Here is a 20,458-nt window from a genome sequence, read left to right as displayed (position 1 = left end):
AAAACAGGAAAAAGGTAAAAAAAATTTTAAATACAATAAAGTACAAAAATGTACAGTGTGGTGTAAATGTACCTTACGTACAATAGAAAGTGAATACGGGTCAGAATGGATCCTTATTTAATTATGGCTGCCACAATAAGATCAAGGAGAATTGGTTTCAAAACTCATTAAAAAAACTGTTTCCCATTGTTATTGAAGTCTTAGAAAGACCTATCAAAATGGCAGAAAAAAAAACAACATACCTAGAGCATGCAGAATTTAGAAAAAAAGGAAGATACACTAACCACAAAATGCTGCAAAAGATCAAAAAACAAAATGCAGTGTATACAGACAGTGCAATATTTCACTTAAGACTTTGAACAACAAAAAAAAAGTTATTAATACTTGGTTGTGAAACCAGTCTAAAAGGGAACCTGACAATTGATACATGCTGTCCAATACATGGCAATATAGGAGGTCCAAAATGGTAATCTATTAAATATCAGATATAACTTTAAAATATACAGTAAATCTAAATGTTTGAACATATATGGGCAGACAGTCCAAGTAAGTATTCCAAATTCATTGCAAAATATCAAAGTTTATTAGTTAAATATAATACACAGAATACAAATGTAAAATTAACAGCCAGAGGTACCTCACAGCTTGAGGGACACATAACAATAGACCTTATTTTAATATAAATGTAATGTCCAGGTTACAATTTTATGCTGACAACTAATATGCTAATAGCCATATAAAGTGCTTGCTACCAAACAACCAATGGAGTGCCATTTATGCAGATCAGCATATATAAACACATATTTTTTAGTAAAATTTATGTTAAGACCTGTATGTAGCTGCTGTCCTGGCTCACATATATATGGCAGTTCCAATATACCTCCACCCCGACGTACGTTTCGTCCCGCTTCTTCAGGTGAAGCCTGAAGCTCCCTGAAGAAGCAGGATGAGGGACACATGAAACAGGTGTCAGGTTCTCTTTAAAAACAAGTTTTCACCAGTTTGAGCATGTAAGGTGGTGTCATAATGGTATAGTGGCTGGATAGCTGAGTAACACATAATTTTTATTCTTTAATCTCTCCTCTCTGTTGCAGAGATATTAGCTTGAAAAGATATGATTCTAAATCTCACTAACACCAAGGGGACGTTACCAGAGACTTGTGTCTGGGATCATACACTTTCCCTGCATAAGGTTGACCAATCATAAGCAAGCAGCATCATGCAGGGGGGAAAAGAGCATATTATTATTTATTATTATAGCGCCATTTATTCCATGCCACTTTACATGTGAAAAGGGATATACATAATAAAAACGAGTACAGTAATCTTAAATAATAAAAGTCACGACTGGTATAGGACAGGAGGAGAGAGGACCATGCCCGCGAGGGCTCACAATCTAGAAGGGATGGGTGAGGATACAATAGGTGACTGTAGAGCTGGTCGTGGAGCGGTATGGTGGAATGGTGGTTACTGCAGGTTATACCCTCCTCTCCTTACTAATCTCTGCAGCTACTGTGCAGATGTATAGCAGACCTGAGTTATGTATCACTGCAAACCCTTCTATCTCAACTCACAATGCTCACATGTCTAACTCTAACTCCACACTTACTATTGTAAAATGAGAGCTGGGAAGTGTTTGTAATGATACATAGCTCAGCTGTATCTCTAAACAGCAGCTGCAAAGTTATGTATCATTACAAACCCTTTCAGATCTCAGCTAAGATACTGCCTCCACAGTGACTGCTGTAAGATGAGATCTGGAAGTGTTTGCAAAAATACATAACTCAGTTTTGTAGTATCTAGTAGCTGCAGTGAACAGTGAGGAGAGGAGGCAATGTACTTTTCTCCCTTGTAAGAGGCTGACAGTTTATGATTGGTCATCCACATGCAGGGAAAGAGATACACATCCCCAGAGGTAAATTTCTGGCTATGACCAGTTGAACTATAACATAAATTATAACCTAAACTTTACAAGCTAATATTTCTGCAATGGAGAGGAGAAGTTAAAAATTAAAAACTACACTAGGCTGTATTTAGCGCTGCAGCTACCATGCTATTTTCATAATGTGGCTAGTTTAGTATGCTCAAACTGAAGAAAGGTCCTCTAAAATAAGGGTTGTATAGAATTGATCAGCTGAAAACCGCTCTGGTGAATGGTGATGTCAATACATCAATACAGCGCAGTGCCATTCAGCATTTAACAAGATACCGAGAAAAAAATGTATTTCTAGTACTTTAAATAACACATCTGATAAATAGGAGGTGATATGTATTGTTTGTCATGTACCTCAGATTTTCCAGAAAAGGAAGAGATGATGCTTAAATCCATGCTCGTTGCAGAGTTCAGTGATCCGTCAGACTCCGGACGTGACAAAAGTCCACTGTTGCCTAAGGCATCTAACAAAATAGATGCAACAATCATGATTTATTTGTGCTGATTATTATTCAAAATGTGTATGTATGCGTACATTATATTTGCATGCATACATTTTATATATATATATATATATATATATATATATATATATACACACAGTGCTGCTCACAATTATAGGCACTCCTTCATTTTTTTCATAGACTGTACAATATCTTCAGAAATAAATGGAAAAGTACCTCAGGATTTTTTTAATTAGTGGTCCAAAGTAATACAACAGTAAAACATTGTTTTTCAACTTACAAAGAATAAGCAGAATAAACAGCATGTGCAGCAATAAAGGCACCCCTAATTAATCCCTGGTTACACACCCTTTGAATTTGATGACAGCCTCCAAACGTTTCTTGTTGCCATCAATAAGCTTCTTGCACTTCTCAACTGGTATTTTCTCCCACTCTTCCTTTGCAGTTTGTTCAAGCTCTTGAATGTTTGCAGGGTTCTTTTTGCCAATAGAAGATTTCAGCTCACCCCAAAGATTTTCAATGGGATTGAGGTCAGGACTAATTGCTGGCCATTTTAAATCAGTCCATTTTTTTCTTTTTCAACCATTCCTGTGTACTTTTGGATGTGTGCTTTCGGTCATTGTCTTGCTGGAAGACCCATGATCTTCAACTCAAACCAAGTTTTCTTACACTGGGTAGGACATTTCACTTTCAATTCTCTTGATAATTCTCTGATTTGATGATTCCTGTGATATGGTCAAGGCCTCCAGTACCAGACACAGCAAATCAAACCCACAGCATTATGGATACTTCACCATGCTTAACTGTTGGTAGGGTGTTCTTTTTTATATATGCTTCATTGCACCATCTGTAAACAAACTGTTGCTTTGCATTGCAAAAAAAGCTCTAATTCTGTTTCATCTGTTTATAGAACATTTTCCCAGAAGGATTGTGGTTTGTTAAGGTACTCTTTGGCATAGATCAGTCATTCCTTTTTGTGTCTTTTTCTTCAGTAATGGTTTCTTCCTTGGCCTTCGCTCATAAAGGTATGCTTGGTTTAGTGTGCTGTATATGATACTGTCATGTCCCATGGCTTTTTAAAAGAGTGAACATTGGCTAATTCATGTCACATGGGCACCGACAATCAATTAATCACAGGTGAGTCTCATTTGTGATCTACTACAGGCGAGTCAAAATGTGTTTCCATACTAATTTGATGTAAAGGATGCCAATACCAGTGTCACAACAAGCGTTAGGCTTTTCTATTTTTCCCTCCTGATCTTTTTTGTTTTAAATTATTGTTTATCATTTGCTCTCTTGTATTTAACATGAGTGCTCTATACAAAAAAACTGTTTCACTTGATTCATTGATTCATTTTTTCAGAAGATATTCCACATTATTTACTATAACTTAATGGATGAGCAGGTCTGTATGTAAAATGTTCCCAATAAAAGCTTCAACTCAGTCCACAAAAAAAAGCAAGTCCCTACATCATCTGTCAATGGAAATGTAGGAGGCTTCCACGTTACTGGTAGCACAAAGGCTCTGGAAAAGTGCACCCCAAGAGAAATCTAGTTAGATAAATTCCCAAAGGGGAATAATTCTCCAAATGGGGTCACTTGTGGGGGACCTCTGGTCTTCCAGCACGTACAGGCTCTGTATATAAAGTCAGCAAACTATTCTAGGAAAATCTGTGTTCCAGGAGGCAAATAGCGCTCTGTCCCCCCCGAGTCTCACCTTGTGGTTAAGCAGTACTGTACAGCCACATATGGGGTATTGCCACATTCAGCAGAAATTAAGGGACCCATTTTGGTGCCATTTTTACCCATTTCACCTTGAAAATGTAAGGTCTGTTGATAAAACAATTTTTTTGCAATAAAAATTTTATTATTTATTCTTTACTGCTCAGTGGTATAAAATTCTGTGACACACCTGTGGTGTCAATATGATCACTGCACCCCTAGATTAAGTAATAAAGTCGTGTATTTTGCAAAATGGGGTCACTTAAAAACTTGGGGCTAAAACAATATTTTAGAGGTAAAAATGTAATTATTTTCTCTTCACCGCCCATTAGTATAAAAATCTGTGAGGCAGATGTCATGTCGTTATGATCACTGCACCCCTAGATGAATTCATTGTGAGTGTAGTTTGTAAAATGAGGTCATACATGGGGGGTTTCTTTTGGTCTGTCACATCAAGGGCTCTGCCAATGTGACATGGCACCTTTAAAACATTCCAGCAAAATCTGAACTTTAATATGGTGTTTCTTCCCTCCAGAGCTTTGCACTGTGCCTCAAAAGTAGTTTTCAACCATATATGGGGTATAAATGAACTCTGGAGAAATTTCATAACAAATTTTATGGTCCATTTTCTACTGCTATCCTTGTGAAAATGAAAACATTTGGGGCTAAAGCAACAGTTTTGTCGGAACATTTTGCTTTCATTTTCGCAGATAAACGTAAAATTCTGTGAAGCATCTGTGGGTTCAAGATGCTCACCATACATCTAGATAAATTCATTGATGGCTTTCGTTTCCAAACTGTGGTCATTGTGGGGGTTTTCCACTGTTTAGATACACCAGGGGTTCTCCAAACCCATGACACCCGCACACAGTTCCATAAAAGTCTGCGATCCAAAATGTCACGCCTTCCTTTTCGAGCTCTGCCATGTGCCCAAACAGTAGTCTTCTCCCATATATGGGTCATTGGCGTACTAAGGAGAAATTGCACAACAGTTTGTATGGTGCAATTCTCCTGTTACCCTTGCAAAATAAAAAATTGGGGTTAAAAAACATTTTCTGTGGGAAAAATGTTATTTCTTTTATTTTCACAGCTGTAAACTTCTGTGAAGCAACTGGGGGCTCAAGTTGCTCATCACACATCCAGATAAGTTCACTGAGAGGTCTAGTGTCCAAAATGGTGTCACTTTTGGAGGGGTTTCTACTGTTTAAGAACATCAGGGGTATTCCAAACGTTACATGGTTTCCGTTAATTATTCCAGCAAATATTGCATTCAAAAAGTCAAATAGCGCTCCTTCCCTGCAAATAGCGCTCCTTCCCTGCACCAAAACAGTAGTTTTCCCCCTCATATGGGTTATTGGCATACTCAGGAGAAATTGCTGAACAAATTGTACTGTGCAAATTCTCCGGTTACCCGTGTGGAAATGCAATTTTTGGGGTTAAAAAACATTTTTATGGGAAAAATATGATTTTTTTTCACACGTCAATGTTATAAATTTCTGAGAAGCTCCTTTAGGTTCAAGGTGCTCACCACAAATCTTGATAAATTCCCTGTGAGGTCTATCTTCCAAAGTGGTGTCACATGTGGGGGGTTTCCACCAGTTAGTTACATCAGGGGCTGTCCAAACGCGACATGGCATATACTAATTCCAGCAAGTTTTGCATTCAAAAAGACAAATGGTGCTCCTTTCCTTCTAAGCCAAGCATTGTACCCAAACAGTGGGGTATCACCATGCTAGGGAGAAATTTTGGGGTTCATTTTTTCCTGTTACCCCTGTGAAATTAAAAAAATTGGGTCTAAAATAAAATTTTTGTGAAAAAAAGTTAAATGTTAATTTTTTCCTTTCACATTCCAAAAATGTCTGTGAAGGGTTAATAAACTTTTTGAATGTGGTTTTGAGCACCTTGAGGGGTGCGGTTTTTAGAATGTTGTCACTAGAGTTGAGCGAAACGGGTCGGTCAATTTCATGAAACGAAACCCGACCATAGCGTGAGGTCAGCCACGAGGTCGGCGACCATGGCGCCAAAGTCGCGTTTCAAATGATGCTTCAGCAACCTTTTTCAGCCAATGATGGAGGACGCACACTGTGGGCAACGCGATGACATAGCAGCGGTCACCACCATCTTTGAGAAGGGCATGCAAGTGATTGGCTTACTTTGTGTGGGGTCACAAGGGCTATAAAAGGGCGTGCACGCCGACCGCCATCTTACTTCTGCTAATCTCAGAATAGGGAGAGCTGCTACTGCTGCTGATTCTGTAGGGAGAGCGTTAGGCAGGGAAGAAGATACAAAAAACTGCTTCTGCTGCTAGTGATTTTGCCTGTACAACACACCAGTTAGTGTGCAGTGCAAGGGGAGGCTATATTTTGGTGCATCAGCTCTGTTGGTTATTAGGCTGCCTTATAAGGCTCCCTGATAGCTGCATTGCTGTTTTCACACTGCTGTGCAAACTGCTTTTTTAAAAGCAAAAATACTTTTCATCCTTTTTTTTGCCCAGTTACCAAGCGTTCATTTTTCCACGCTTTTGTGTGCAGCAGTCCTGCTTATTAGGCTGCCTGCTGCCATGCTTGGGACTGAGAGCATCATTGTCAGCTTGCTAAAATCTCTAGGGAGATTCAAATTCTCCCTGGTCCTATATAGACATTTTATACACCATCCAATTTCAGCCTGTTATATTGAGGTGTAATCTACACTGGGCCTGAGATAATAGTTCAGTGTCCTCAAGTCTGTAGGGAGATTCAAATTCTCCCCAGTCCTATATAGACATTTTATACACCATCCAATTTCAGCCTGTTATATTGAGGTGTAATCTACACTGGGCCTGAGATAATAGTTCAGTGTCCTCAAGTCTGTAGGGAGATTCAAATTCTCCCCAGTCCTATATAGACATTTTATACACCATCCAATTTCAGCCTGTTATATTGAGGTGTAATCTACACTGGGCCTGAGATATTAGTTCAGTGTCCTCAAGTCTGTAGGGAGATTCAAATTCTCCCCAATACTATATACACCTTGCACCTTGTTTTACAGTACCATATTGCTGGTGGTATTTTGGGTACATTTTCCCAAAAATGAGGAAGTGTGTTGGAAGAGGCCGTGGAAGTGGGCGTGGGTTGCCAGCTGGTAATGATGGTGTTGGTGGTGGTGATGGATCTGCTGGTAGTGGCAAAAGCACAATAGCACCTAATGCAGGAGGTGTTGAGCCTGTGTCATCGTCTGGCTCCACAAGGCCTGGAAGGCTACCTTTTCTGGGAGTAGGTAAACCGCTTTTAAAGCCGGAGCTTCAGGAACAAGTTTTGGCTTACATTGCTGACACAGCCTCCAGCTCTATCGCCTCCTCTTCTGAACTTTCAAAAAATAAAAGCACTGAGTCGTCATTGGAGGCTCATGGTCAGGAACCACACCTTTCCTTGTGTCCTTCACCCCTACCAAAAGTAAAGGATGCAGCAGGCCACACTACAGATTACTCCATGGAGCTCTATTCACATACCATGCCTGGGTTATCAAGTCAAATCGTGAATTACCCAGTCCAAGAAGAATCTGACATGGAGTGCACTGATGCACAGCCACTGCTAGATTTATCTGCTGGTACATTCACTCAGAGCACTACATTGTCCTCGCAGTGAACTGAGCCAGAATCTGACCCTGATGAAACTCAGGTGCCCCTTCCCGCATACTATACCACCTTACATGCTGACACAGAGGAAGGTGCACTTGACATTGAAGAGGAGGTGATGGATGACCCAGTTGTTGACCCAGATTGGCATCCATTGGGGGAAGAGGGTGCCGCTGCCAATAGCTCAGAAGAGGAGGAGGAGCATCCGCAGCAGGCATCAACATCGCAACAGCAGTTATCTGGAAGGCCCGGAGCAGTCCAAAAATGGGTTACAAAAACCAAAAGAGTTGCAGGACAGCTAGGCCAGACGGTCAAATTAGCACAGCGTGCAAGGCCTCAAAATGTCTTCCATAGTAGGAAGAGTGCAGTGCGGCACTTTTTTGAACAAAATCCTAATGATCAGGCAAAGGTTATCTGTAAGAAGTGCGCAAAGACCTTTAGCCGAGGGAAAAATCTGAGAAATTTGAATACCAGCTGCATGCTTAGACATTTAACCACCATGCAAGCGTGGACGGACTACTAAACCTCACGTACCACATCTGCAACTGCTCCCAATGAAGGTAGTCAGCAACGCTACATCGTTTCCCCCACTGTAAGCCCACCGGTTAGAACACCACCAGCAGCAAATGTTGAGGTGTTGTTGCAAGGCAAAAGCAGTCAGGGAATCACAATGTTATTGCTACGAAAGACTGAATCTAGGCCATCAGAAAGAACACCAACTCCATCACCATCATCAACCATCTCTCAGTCCACCAAGTCCACCGCTAGTTCCACCATATGCAGCTCTCAAGTCCAGCTCACCCTAAAAGAGACTATGAGTAGGACAAGAAAGTACTTATCCTCTCATCCACGTACACTGGGTTTGAATGCCCATATTGCCAAACTAATCTCGTTAGAGATGATTCCCTACCGGTTGGTTGAAAGCGAAGCTTTCCGCGAATTCATGGCCTACGCAGTACCATGCTATGACCTACCCAGTCGGCACTTCTTTTCTCGCAAAGCCATCCCAGCCCTCCACCTTCATGTGAAAGACCACATTGTCCATGCACTCAAGCAATCAGTGAGTGGAAAGATGCACCTCACAACAGATGCATGGTCCAGTAGGCATGGCCAGGGCCGTTACGTGTCCATCACTGCACACTGGGTTAATGTGGTGGATGCAGGGTCCACAGGGGACAACGGCGGTGGGACAGTGCTGCCTAGCCCACGGTATAGGAAACAGTTGGGTGTAGGCGTTCGACCCGCCTCCTCCTCCAGAAGTGAATGCTCGTCCACAGAGCGCAGTCGCAAGAGCACTCCATCCGCAGCTGCCAGTGTTGCACACGAGGTGTCCCACTATCGAACAGCTAGTGATAAGCATCAGCAGGCTGTGTTGAAGATGATGTGTTTGGGCGACAACAGACACACCGCGGAGGTACTGGCCGACTACTTGTAGCGACAAACTGAGTCATGGCTGGGCAGTCTACATCTTGAGGCAGGCAAGGTAGTTTGTGATAACGGTCGGAATTTTGTGGCAGCCATAGCCCTTTCAAAACTCCGACACATACCTTGCCTGGCTCACACCTTGAACCTGGTGGTGCAGTGCTTCCTCAATAATTATCCGAAGTTAACAGGCCTGCTCCAGAAGGTCAGAAGACTGTGCTCACACATCCGCCGGTTGCCCGTACACTCCAGTCGTATGCAGAAGCTGCAGCGATTGCTCCAACTTCCCAAGCACCGCCTAATTATCGACGTTGCAACAAGGTGGAACTCCACCCTGCACATGGTTGAGAGGCTGTGCAAACAGAGGCAGGCTGTAATGCATTTGTGGGAGGATACACGGCCAGGCACTTTGAGGGCAGACATGGAGTTGTCGGGTGTGCAGTGTTCAAAGCTGAAAGACCTCTGTAAAGTCCTTCAGTGTTTTGAGGAATGCACACGACTGGTAAGCGTAAACGACGCCATCATAAGCATGAGCATCCCACTTATGCATCTGCTCATGCAAACTTTGACGCACATTAAGGAGCAGGCGTCTGCAGCCGAGGAGGATGAGGAAGAGGAGGAGGGAAGCCTTGATGACAGCCATTGTCTGCTCCGGGATCTCTCCTGGACGAGGTGGAGGAAGAAGAGGAAGAGGAGGAGGAAGATGATGATGGGGATGATTATTTAGGGGAGAAGGATGCTTCTCATGGGGCAAGAGAAAATGTTGGCGTGGCATGGTCTGGTACAGGGTTTGCGCGTGACTGGAGGGATGTGGATTTGCCAGAAAGTGCTCCTCCAACCAGCACTCGCAGTGCATCATTGACACCTGGAACACTGGTCCACATGTCAGATTATGCCTTGCAGATCCTATAAAGGGACCCCCCCATTGCCAAAATGATGAACGATGACGATTACTGGTTGGCCAGCATCCTGGATCCACGCTATAAAGGCAAATTCCAAAACATCATGCCACAGGAGAACCTTGACCTAATATTGGCTAACAAACAAGCAACTCTGGTAAACCGTTTGCTTGAGGCATTCTCAGCACACAGCAGCGGTGATGGTTCTCCAACGAGCCGTAGGGGGCAACATAGAAGAGGTGTTCATGGTGCACACATCAGAAGTGGTGTTGGAGACAGGGGTTTCATGACCATGTTGTGGACTGATTTTTCAAGTCCCGCTCACACGACTGGTAATACTGCATCGATTGAAAGTGACAGGAGACAGCAGTTGTCAACTATGGTTACAAACTACTTCTCGTCCCATATCGATGTTCTCCCTAACAGGTCACTCCCCTTTGACTATTGGGCCTCTAAACTGGACGCCTGGCCTGAATTGGCACAATATGCCTTACAGGAGCTCACTTGCCCTGCTGCTAGTGTGCTATCGGAAAGAGTCTTCAGTGCTGCTGGCTCAATCCTGACAGAAAAAAGGACCCGTCTGTCGACCCAAAATGTTGATGATCTAACCTTCATTAAAATGAACCATGCATGGGTTCCAAAGGATTTTATCCCACCTTCCCCTGATGACACATAGGTAGCCAGAAAAAAATGGCTTGCTTTTGTCCTCCTCTTCCTCTGACTTCTCCAATTCCTCCATTTGCAGCAGCTGAATGTCCAACATCAACATATGCCATTTTTTAAACCTCCCGAACTGGGCTGCCTCCCCCCCCCATGGCCGGGATCACCACCTAGCGCACGCAACTGTGCGAGTGCCATTGCCCTGGACAGGTAGGTGGGCCGACTCTTGGGCGCCGGCACTGGCACAGGGTCCCTCATAGTGCAATCAAGTGTCTCTGATGGTGGGGGTGCACACCCACCATCAGACACACCGGCGTACTATGAGGGGCCCAGTGCCAGTACCGACACCCACGAGTGGACCCCCCCCTTGCTTGGGCAGGGCCCTAGCATTTGCAATATTTACCTCTCCCTGCTCCTCCGCTATGTAGTCTGGGCTGTCAAATCCTTCCCAGGGACTGCCACTACAAATTTGGTAAACTGATAGATGATGGTTAAGATGTAGCTATGCCCTGTCCTGCTGACCGGGCTCTAGCTTCAGATGATCAATGGCTTCCATTTCTTATGGATGTCGACTCACAATGAGATGCAATAGTGGTTTATTATCAGCTTTCACAGTTTTCCTACTCACAGACGTGTGACATTCCTGCCCACATTTTTAAATGTGCCCTCTCATGCCAATCCAATAGAATCACCTACAGCCTGTGGCTTCAGTCTTTTGCACTCCAAAGTTACCTGACAGATCATGATAGGCAGTGATGACCATGTCTACATCTCTCCCTGTGATCAAAATTTGATGGAGATGAGTAACGGTGATGGGATCAACGGTACTGCGATTCAGCAACCCTTTCTTCACAAAGAACTGTTTTCGCTGTCTCCACACAGAAAGTAATTGAGGGTCAGCATCGCCTCTGTGAATTCTCCAGGGAGTTTTTCCCGTGATTAGTAATTCCTAAATTTCTGCAATCACTCGACTTTATGTCTGTACTTTTATCCATCTCGTTTCCTCTTGCGGAGAGTCTGGACTGTCTTACTGAGACAGAAATATATACAGTTGTGGCCAAAAGTATTGACACCCCTGCAATTCTGTCAGATAATACTCAGTTTCTTCCTGAAAATGATTGCAAACACAAATTCTTTGGTATTATTATCTTCATTTAATTTGTCTTAAATGAAAAAACACAAAAAGAATTGTCCTAAAGCCAAATTGGATATAATTCCACACCAAACATAAAAAAGAGGGTGGACAAAAGTATTGGCACTGTTCGAAACATCATGTGATGCTTCTCTAATTTGTGTAATTAACAGCACCTGTAACTTACCTGTGGCACCTAACAGGTGTTGGCAATAACTAAATCACACTTGCAGCCAGTTGACATGGATTAAAGTTGACTCAACCTCTGTCCTGTGTCCTTGTGTGTACCACATTGAGCATGGAGAAAAGAAAGAAGACCATAGAACTGTCTGAGGACTTGAGAAACCAAATTGTGAGGAAGCATGAGCAATCTCAAGGCTACAAGTCCATCTCCAAAGACCTGAATGTTCCTGTGTCTACCGTGCGCAGTGTCATCAAGAAGTTTAAAGCCCATGGCACTGTGGCTAACCTCCCTAGATGTGGACGGAAAAGAAAAATTGACAAGAGATTTCAACGCAAGATTGTGTGGATGTTGGATAAAGAACCTTGACTAACATCCAAACAAGTTCAAGCTGCCCTGCAGTCTGAGGGTACAACAGTGTCAACCCATACTATCCGTCGGCATCTGAATGAAAAGGGACAGTATGGTAGGAGACCCAGGAAGACCCCACTTCTTACCCCGAGACAAAAAAAAGCCAGGCTGGAGTTTGCCAAAACTTACCTGAAAAAGCCTAAAACGTTTTGGAAGAATGTTCTCTGGTCAGATGAGACAAAAGTAGAGCTTTTTGGGCAACGGCATCAACATAGAGTTTACAGGAGAAAAAAAGAGGCATTCAAAGAAAAAAAACACGGTCCCTACAGTCAAACATGGCGAAGGTTCCCTGATGTTTTGGGGTTGCTTTGCTGCCTCTGGCACTGGACTGCTTGACCATGTGCATGGCATTATGAAGTCTGAAGACTACCAACAAATTTTGCAGCATAATGTAGGGCCCAGTGTGAGTTAGCTGGGTCTCCCTCAGAGGTCATGGGTCTTCCAGCAGGACAATGACCCAAAACACACTTCAAAAAGCACTAGAAAATGGTTTGAGAGAAAGCACTGGAGACTTCTAAGGTGGCCAGCAATGAGTCCAGACCTGAATCCCATAGAACACCTGTGGAGAGATCTAAAAATGGCAGTTTGGAGAAGGCACCCTTCAAATATCAGGGACCTGGAGCAGTTTGCCAAAGAAGAATGGTCTAAAATTCCAGCAGAGCATTGTAAGAAATTCATTGATGGTTACCGGAAGCGATTGGTCGCAGTTATTTTGGCTAAAGGTTGTGCAACCAAGTATTAGGCTGAGGGTGCCAATACTTTTGTCTGGCCCATTTTTGGAGTTTTGTGTGAAATGATCAATGTTTTGCTTTTTGCTTCATTCTCTTTTGTGTTTTTTCATTTAAAAGAAATTAAATGAAGATAATAATACCAAAGAATTTGTGATTGCAATCATTTTCAGGAAGAAACTGAGTATTATCTGACAGAATTGCAGGGGTGTCAATACTTTTGGCCACAACTGTATGAAGATTTAAAAATACCCCAACAGTGTATACTGGTGTACGCTTTCAAAAACATTTCCTTTTTTCTACTTTTTAGATTGTTGTCTAATCCATACTGAGGCTGTGATTGTCTTTGTCGCACTCCGGAAATAAACACGGAGATTTTTAATGTTTAAACTATGCTATATATACCTGTTATCCGGTGATACTGTACCCTTTCTCAACTTTCTGCAATCTTGTCGAATCCATACTGTGCCTGAGACCGTCTGAGTCTGCCTCCTGATTACAGATGAGTGGTGTTTGAGTGGAACTGTTGGCCAAGTTCAAATTCTAGCTGTTTTGGGCGGTGTTAGATTCGTTCGTCGAACTACAACACTTTGATTAAAATTCGGCTGTTCGAGTTTCCGTTCGAGAACGTTTCGTTAAACAAAAGCGCATCTTTTTTTCACATTAATAATGGTTTTCAATGATAATAGACAGTTTTAGGGCATAGTAGCGGTGTCTGGTAGCCAGCGGTGTAGTACACCTGTGAAGGAGCTACACCGTGTGTGTTTCTAGTAATTTTTTACCGCATATTGTCCTGAAAATCCTTTTGGGCATAGTAACTGTGTCTGCTACTCAGATGAGGAGCCCACCCGTGAACCGAGCTATGCCGCCTGTTTATGAAAGAACCAGTTTTTGACTGCATTTACACCACTTAATACTTTGGGCCTAGTAACTGTGTATGCTACTCAGTAGAGTTGGCCACCCGTGAACCAAGCTATGCCACCTGTTTATGTAAGAACTGTGTGCTACACAGCAGAGGAGCCCAGCTGTTAAGCAAGCTACAGCACCTGTGGTTTGGACACTTAATTTTTTCACATTCTTTCTGGAATGCCGTTTAGGCCTAATTCCAGAATTTCGGTTGACTTGCACTTACAGGGAAATGCTTGTTCGCGGGGAAGAATTGTAAACCCGGATCCCCATCACTAACGGGGTTCAGCGTGTTATCCGCACCTGTAAGCGATACACGCTGGTCCTTTCATTGTAGCACGCGTGCAAGCCCTGGATATGTAAGGGCATGACAGACCTGTTATTGGCTGATCTCGCGTGCCAGAGCCTCGCGTGTCCCTCTAGTAAGCTGGACGCGGACCGCGGGGGCATGCCTGAGTCTCGTTCGTTAACGGAATTAAGCTTGCAATCTGTGCAGCTTTTTTGTGGATGGCATGGTTAAGGTTGCCCATGTTGAGTCCAATTAAGCCGCAGGCTCCACTCCTGGTGGTGCCCTTCTGGGCTTTCCTTTAAGGTTCAGCTTTGCAACCATACTGCCCCCCGGAAGCCAAACACTTTTCCTGACAGTGACATTCTGGTCAAAGAGCGCGATGACATCACGTCTGTACGCCCTCTACCTAAACAGTCCAAGTGCAGAGAGATGGAAGATGGGGATGACGAGGAGTCCAGAGTACAGGGATTCCCTAGCGAGGAGACTTATTTAATTGTTTTAAAAGTTGGGAGCAATTTTTGGGGAGCACGATATTCTGGAGAATGATATCTGGGGCCCACCATGCACTGGAGCATTTCAAAGGTGGACATCAGTCACTGGAGCAGCATTTACAGGGCCCATTATACACTGAAGCTTTATTAATGGGGCCCATTATATATGGAGAATTATTTGGGCCCATAAGACACTGGAGCTTCATCCATGGTGAACAACATATACTGTAGCATTATGTGGAGCTCATCACATACTGTATGGAACATTATATGGGACCAATGATTCTGAATGGAGAAATATATGGGCCTCATCACTCTATATGGCGCACTATGTGGTGGCCATAATACTGTATGGAGAAATATAGTGTCTGTTTTTGGAGCTATTGGAGAATTTAAAATGGATATCAGTCATGTGATGTAAGAATTGAAGTATTTTTCATTGTACTGTACCGCTATTTCTCTGCTGTATTCAAAGGATCATAAATTGTGTCATGTGTTAAAGGAGCCCAGTGACACTCTTAAGCCCTGGGCCCACGAAAATCTGGAGCCAGCCCTCCCCCCCCCCACAACCTTAGCCAAGTAACCCCCAGTTTTCAATGCCTAACTATTATAAAGTAAATTAAGGTTGACAATCTTAAGTAATAAGAATTGATGTTTTTGGCATTAAAATGGGCACTGTAGGTGTGTTTCCTGTCCTCCACTCACTGCCGACTTTTCTTCCCTATTGACTTACATTGGGTTTCATGTTTCAGTCGGACTTCGACTTTTCACAATAATCGTCCGATTTCGTTCGACCCGACTTTTGCGAAAATCGGGTTTCGTGAAACCCGACTCGACCCGAAGAAAGGCAAAGTCGCTCATCTCTAGTTGTCACTTTTGGGTATTTATTTGTCACATAGACCGCTGAAAGTGACTTCAAAGGAAATGTATTCCTTGAAAAAATGGTTTTGTAAATTTTGCTGAAAAAAATTGTGCTGCTGTAAAGTAGACATGTGGGAAATGTTATTTATGAACTATTTTGCATGACATATAACTTTAATTTAATGGCACAAAAATTGAAAGTTTTAAAATTGCTACATTTTCACAGTTTTTGCCAAATTTCCATTTTTCACATAAACACAAGTCATAGTGAAGAAATTTTACCACTATCATAAATTACAATATGTCACGAAAAAACAACCTCAGAATCAGTAAGATCCGCTGAAGCGTTCCAGAGTTATAACCTCATAAAGTGACAGTGGTCAGAAATGTAAAATTTGGCCTGGTCATGAAGATGCAAACAGGCTTGGGGGGGTAAAGGTGTTAAATCATGCATTTATGGATCTTGCTTTATGCAATTTAGCACAGTCATGTTGAAGCAGAAAAATGTTACTATAAAGCTGGAAGCGTACAGCATACTAAAATGTAATTGTATGTATCAACATTTCAATTACTCTTCCATAGAAAAAAGGAGCCATGACCAGAAACTGAAAAAAGAGTCATACTTTTTTCTGCCTCACCAAATCGTATGCTAGTAAGTTAGATTACTTGCCTTTTTTGTTTCACTGCGTTGTTGAGTGCATTGCCTTTATTGATACAGTTACGTGCGGTTTTCTTGCATTTTTAGTGCATTTCTGCTGTGGAAATGCACTAAATACGCATGCACATACATTTTCTCTACATCATACAATTCTATGGTGAAAATCTGCGAAAAAAAACTCATACATGCAGCAGAAATTGACTTTTTACAAATTTCAAACATGCCCAGCAGCTCAGTTTATGCTTCGTAAAAAAAAAGCACAGTGGGTATGAGATTTTCATAAATACCATCCATTTGCTGGAACTGTAAGAGACGCTGAATTTTTTTGTGCAACAAGAATATGCAGCATCAAAAATTCATCAAAATCTCATGGTGGGAACTTAACCTTAGAGTATTTTGATGGGTAGTTAATATTACAGCTTCATTGTATTGCTATGCTCTGTATCTCAGTTATTGGTGATCAGTATACTTTAATATGTTATAGCCATGCCCCAATTGTAACAATAAGACCCAATTCTGGCTTTTATGCCAATATTGCTGATGGAATAAAGTTACCGAAATGATAGTTTTATGAATATGTCCCATTCATGCAAGTCCTAATCATGCAACAAATAAAATGTAAAATATGTAAGAACATTAATTTCACCTCTAACATTTCCTCTGCGATCCTTCCGTTTGAAGGATCTAATGTGTCCTTTGCAATTATCTATTAAATGGTCTAATCCAGATACCTCGATACCAAGTGGCAACGACTTCCTAGGTCCCAATTTCTTTTTCTTAAAATAAAAAAAGGATTCATTGTAAAAACAAGTCAGAGTTGTTTCTTTGATAGATGATATCTTCATGTAAACTTTAATATAAGTAGAAAATATTATTTAGACTACTATTATCTCTTATACAGTTAGGTCCATATATATTTGGACAGAGACAACATTTTTCTAATTTTGGTTCTAGACATTACCACAATGAATTTTAAACAAAACAATTCAGATGCAGTTGAAGTTCAGACTTTCAGCTTTCATTTGAGGGTATCCACATTAAAATTGGATAAAGGGTTTAGGAGTTTCAGCTCCTTAACATGTGCCACCCTGTTTTTAAAGGGACCAGAAGTAATTGGACAGATTAAATAATTGTAAATAAAATGTTCATTTCTAGTACTTGGTTGAAAACCCTTTGTTGGCAATGACTGCCTAAAGTCTTGAACTCATGGGCATCACCAGACGCTGTGTTTCCTCCTTTTTGATGCTCTGCCAGGCCTTCACTGCGGTGGTTTTCAGTTGCTGTTTGTTTGTGGGCCTTTCTGTCTGAAGTTTAGTCTTTAACAAGTGAAATGCATGCTCAAATTGGGTTGAGATCAGGTGACTGACTTGGCCATTCAAGAATATTCCACTTCTTTGCTTTAATAAACTCCTGGGTTGCTTTGGCTTTAATGTATGTTTTGGGTCATTGTCCATCTGTAGTATGAAACGACAACCAATCAGTTTGGCTGCATTTGGCTGGATCTGAGCCCACAGTATGGCTCTGAATACCTCAGAATTCATTCGGCTGCTTCTATCCTGTGTCACATCATCAATAAACACTAGTGACCCAGTGCCACAGGCAGCCATGCATGCCCAAGCCATCACACTGCCTCAACCGTGTTTTACAGATGATGTGGTATGCTTTGGATCATGAGCTGTACCACGCCTTCGCCATACTTTTCTCTTTCCATCATTCTGGTAGAGGTTGATCTTGGTTTCATCTGTCCAAAGAATGTTCTTCCAGAACTGTGCTGGCTTTTTTAGATTTTTTTTAGCAAAGTCCAGTCTAGACTTTTTATTCTTGATGCTTATGAGTGGCTTGCACCGTGCAGTGAACCCTCTGTATTTACTTTCATGCAGTCTTCTCTTTATGGTAGATTTGGATATTGATACACCTGCCTCCTGGAGAGTGTTGTTCACTTGGTTGGCTGTTGTGAAGGGGTTTCTCTTCACCATGGAGATTATTCTGCGATCATCCACCACTGTTGTCTTCCATGGGCACCCAGGTCTTTTTGCATTGATGAGTAGTTTTGAGCATTCCGATACTGCAAATATTGGGTATCGGCCGATATTCGCTGTATCGAAATTCCGATACCGAGTACCGATATTTTTACAATATCGGATACCGGAATCAGAAATTCCCATATTGCAATGAGTCAGTGTTGTGGCTGTGATTGGCTGCTGAAATGATGTCATCATGATGCGCAGTCTGTGCGCATCATTATGCGCGGTCTGTGTGGGCCTGCCGGGGGTCTGTGCGGGCCTGCCGGGGGTCTGTGCGAGCTGCCGGGGGTCTGTACGGGCCTGCCGGGGGTCTGTGCGGGCTGCTGGGGGTCTGTGCGGGCCTGCCGGGGGTTGTGTGTGTGTGTGCAGGCATTGTCCGATGGGACTACAAGTCCCATCGGGCTATGCCTGCTACAATGACAGTGATTGACACATTAGCCAATGATGGGACAGTAGTAGTCCCATCATCCGGCTAATGTGTTGAATGTAAAAAAAAAAAAAAATAACATACATACTACATACATATATACAACATTCATACAACATATATACTACATTCATACAACATACATACATACTACATATATACTATATTCATACAACATACATACATACATACATACATACATACATACATACTGTGAGGTAGCGCTGTCATTCAAGGATGGGGGACACTCGCTTGGCAGCAAATAAATCACATCCAGTACGGGTTTTCCATAAAACCATATCAGTCCGTGAGGTTTATTATTCAGCAAAACAAAAGGAAGCACCACAAAGTTCATATCAGCATAGCGTCCATTATATAGGCTATTCAGCCTCATCATTATCTCACCCGTCAGGGTTCCTTATGCGGCTTCACCATCGCATACGTTAGTTCCCTCCAGGGAGCTCTCAGGCACACATCGCCAATGTTCACACAGCCGCTCCACAGGCTGCTAGCCAGGAGATCCTTCTCCTCACAGGACCTTCCAAACTGGACGAATCAGGTCCCGGCATTCACCCCTTGTGACCTACCCTGGCCACCTTATATGGTCCGTAGCCACGCCCACTGGGTCACATGGCTATGACCTCATCACAGGTCCTTCACACACTTACAAAGCCTTTTACTATAGGCGTTTTCAGACACACCCCTGGGTGGGTTTGTAGGTAACCTGAACCCGCCCATCTCTAGTTACCTGAAGACTTCTCCCTTATACTTAGAAACAACACCTCAGCAATGATGTTGCTGATCACACATACCCAAGTCTCCATCTCAAAGCCACCCACTTTGAGATACATAACTATCCTTCAGGATTCTGCCACTCATCCGTTCTCTTGGGACATCCACACAGCGCCCCCTAGTGGACACAGTGGTCATTACACCACATACCCCGCTCCTCTGTTCAAACTTGTGGGGTTGAACACACAAATCTTACACCAGGATCTCAAGACCGGGCACTCATTACACCTTGCCCCCCAGGTTGAGAGAACCGTCTCCATCTGTCATACGGCCTTATCTCTGCGTTAGGCCTCCCCCACCCCCAGCGGTCAAAATATCGGTCATTGTCTTTGACCCTCCAGTTGCAGTCCGTCTGCGTCATCGGACACTGCTTAGTCACCACCCTCCTAGAGTGCGCTTCGTCACCTGACCGTTCTCCCACTGACCGGCTCTCCCGGTTGGTACGGTCATCAGTCTTAATCGGTCCTACTGTCTGGCCTGAGTCTGACTCATTCAGCGTCTCACAGTAACTGCAGTCTCTCAGCCTCGCACGGCTCGTCGAACTGCCACTTGCTGACATTCTTCGGCCACCTGCCATGTCACTACTTGGAGGAACCCTTCGGGTCCTTACATCTTGGGTTGGAGGCGGCCGCCACCTGGTATTCCGTACTTCTTTATTAATTCGCTGATGGTCCAGCCTCAACTGCTCAATTTCTTGCAGGTACCCCACTCGATACTCCACGAGCATCCGAAAGTCTCTCATGCTCTCCATGGAGCCAACCACAATGATGAGAATTCTACCCACTTCACTGGATACCGGGTCTTCATTATCAGGAGGGATCCTCACACTCACCACACCGGAGATT

At 42.9% G+C, this 20,458-nt stretch overlaps 1 protein-coding gene across 2 annotated transcripts in view; it reads right to left on the bottom strand.

Annotated features, from left to right (window-relative positions):
* The window catches only part of RGS14 (regulator of G protein signaling 14), a 292,753-nt gene that overhangs the window by 131,308 nt on the left and 140,987 nt on the right, over positions 1-20,458 (bottom strand). The window contains exons 7-8 of one of the 2 annotated variants that reach the window (XM_073566583.1): positions 17,017-17,146; positions 2,288-2,397 (exon numbers count right to left, since the gene is read on the bottom strand). The exons of the other annotated variant lie outside the window; for it this stretch is intronic. Of the exons in view, the coding sequence (XP_073422684.1) occupies positions 2,288-2,397; positions 17,017-17,146 (240 nt within the window). The remainder of the gene's footprint in view (positions 1-2,287; positions 2,398-17,016; positions 17,147-20,458) is intronic. 2 annotated transcript variants of the gene reach the window in all.

Source organism: Dendrobates tinctorius, unplaced genomic scaffold (genome assembly GCF_039654945.1).
Source record: "Dendrobates tinctorius isolate UK_male_01 unplaced genomic scaffold, ASM3965494v1 ptg000001l, whole genome shotgun sequence".
NCBI lineage: Eukaryota > Metazoa > Chordata > Amphibia > Anura > Dendrobatidae > Dendrobates > Dendrobates tinctorius.
Note: the sequence above shows the minus strand (reverse complement) of the source record. Positions and strands in the feature narration are given on the sequence as shown.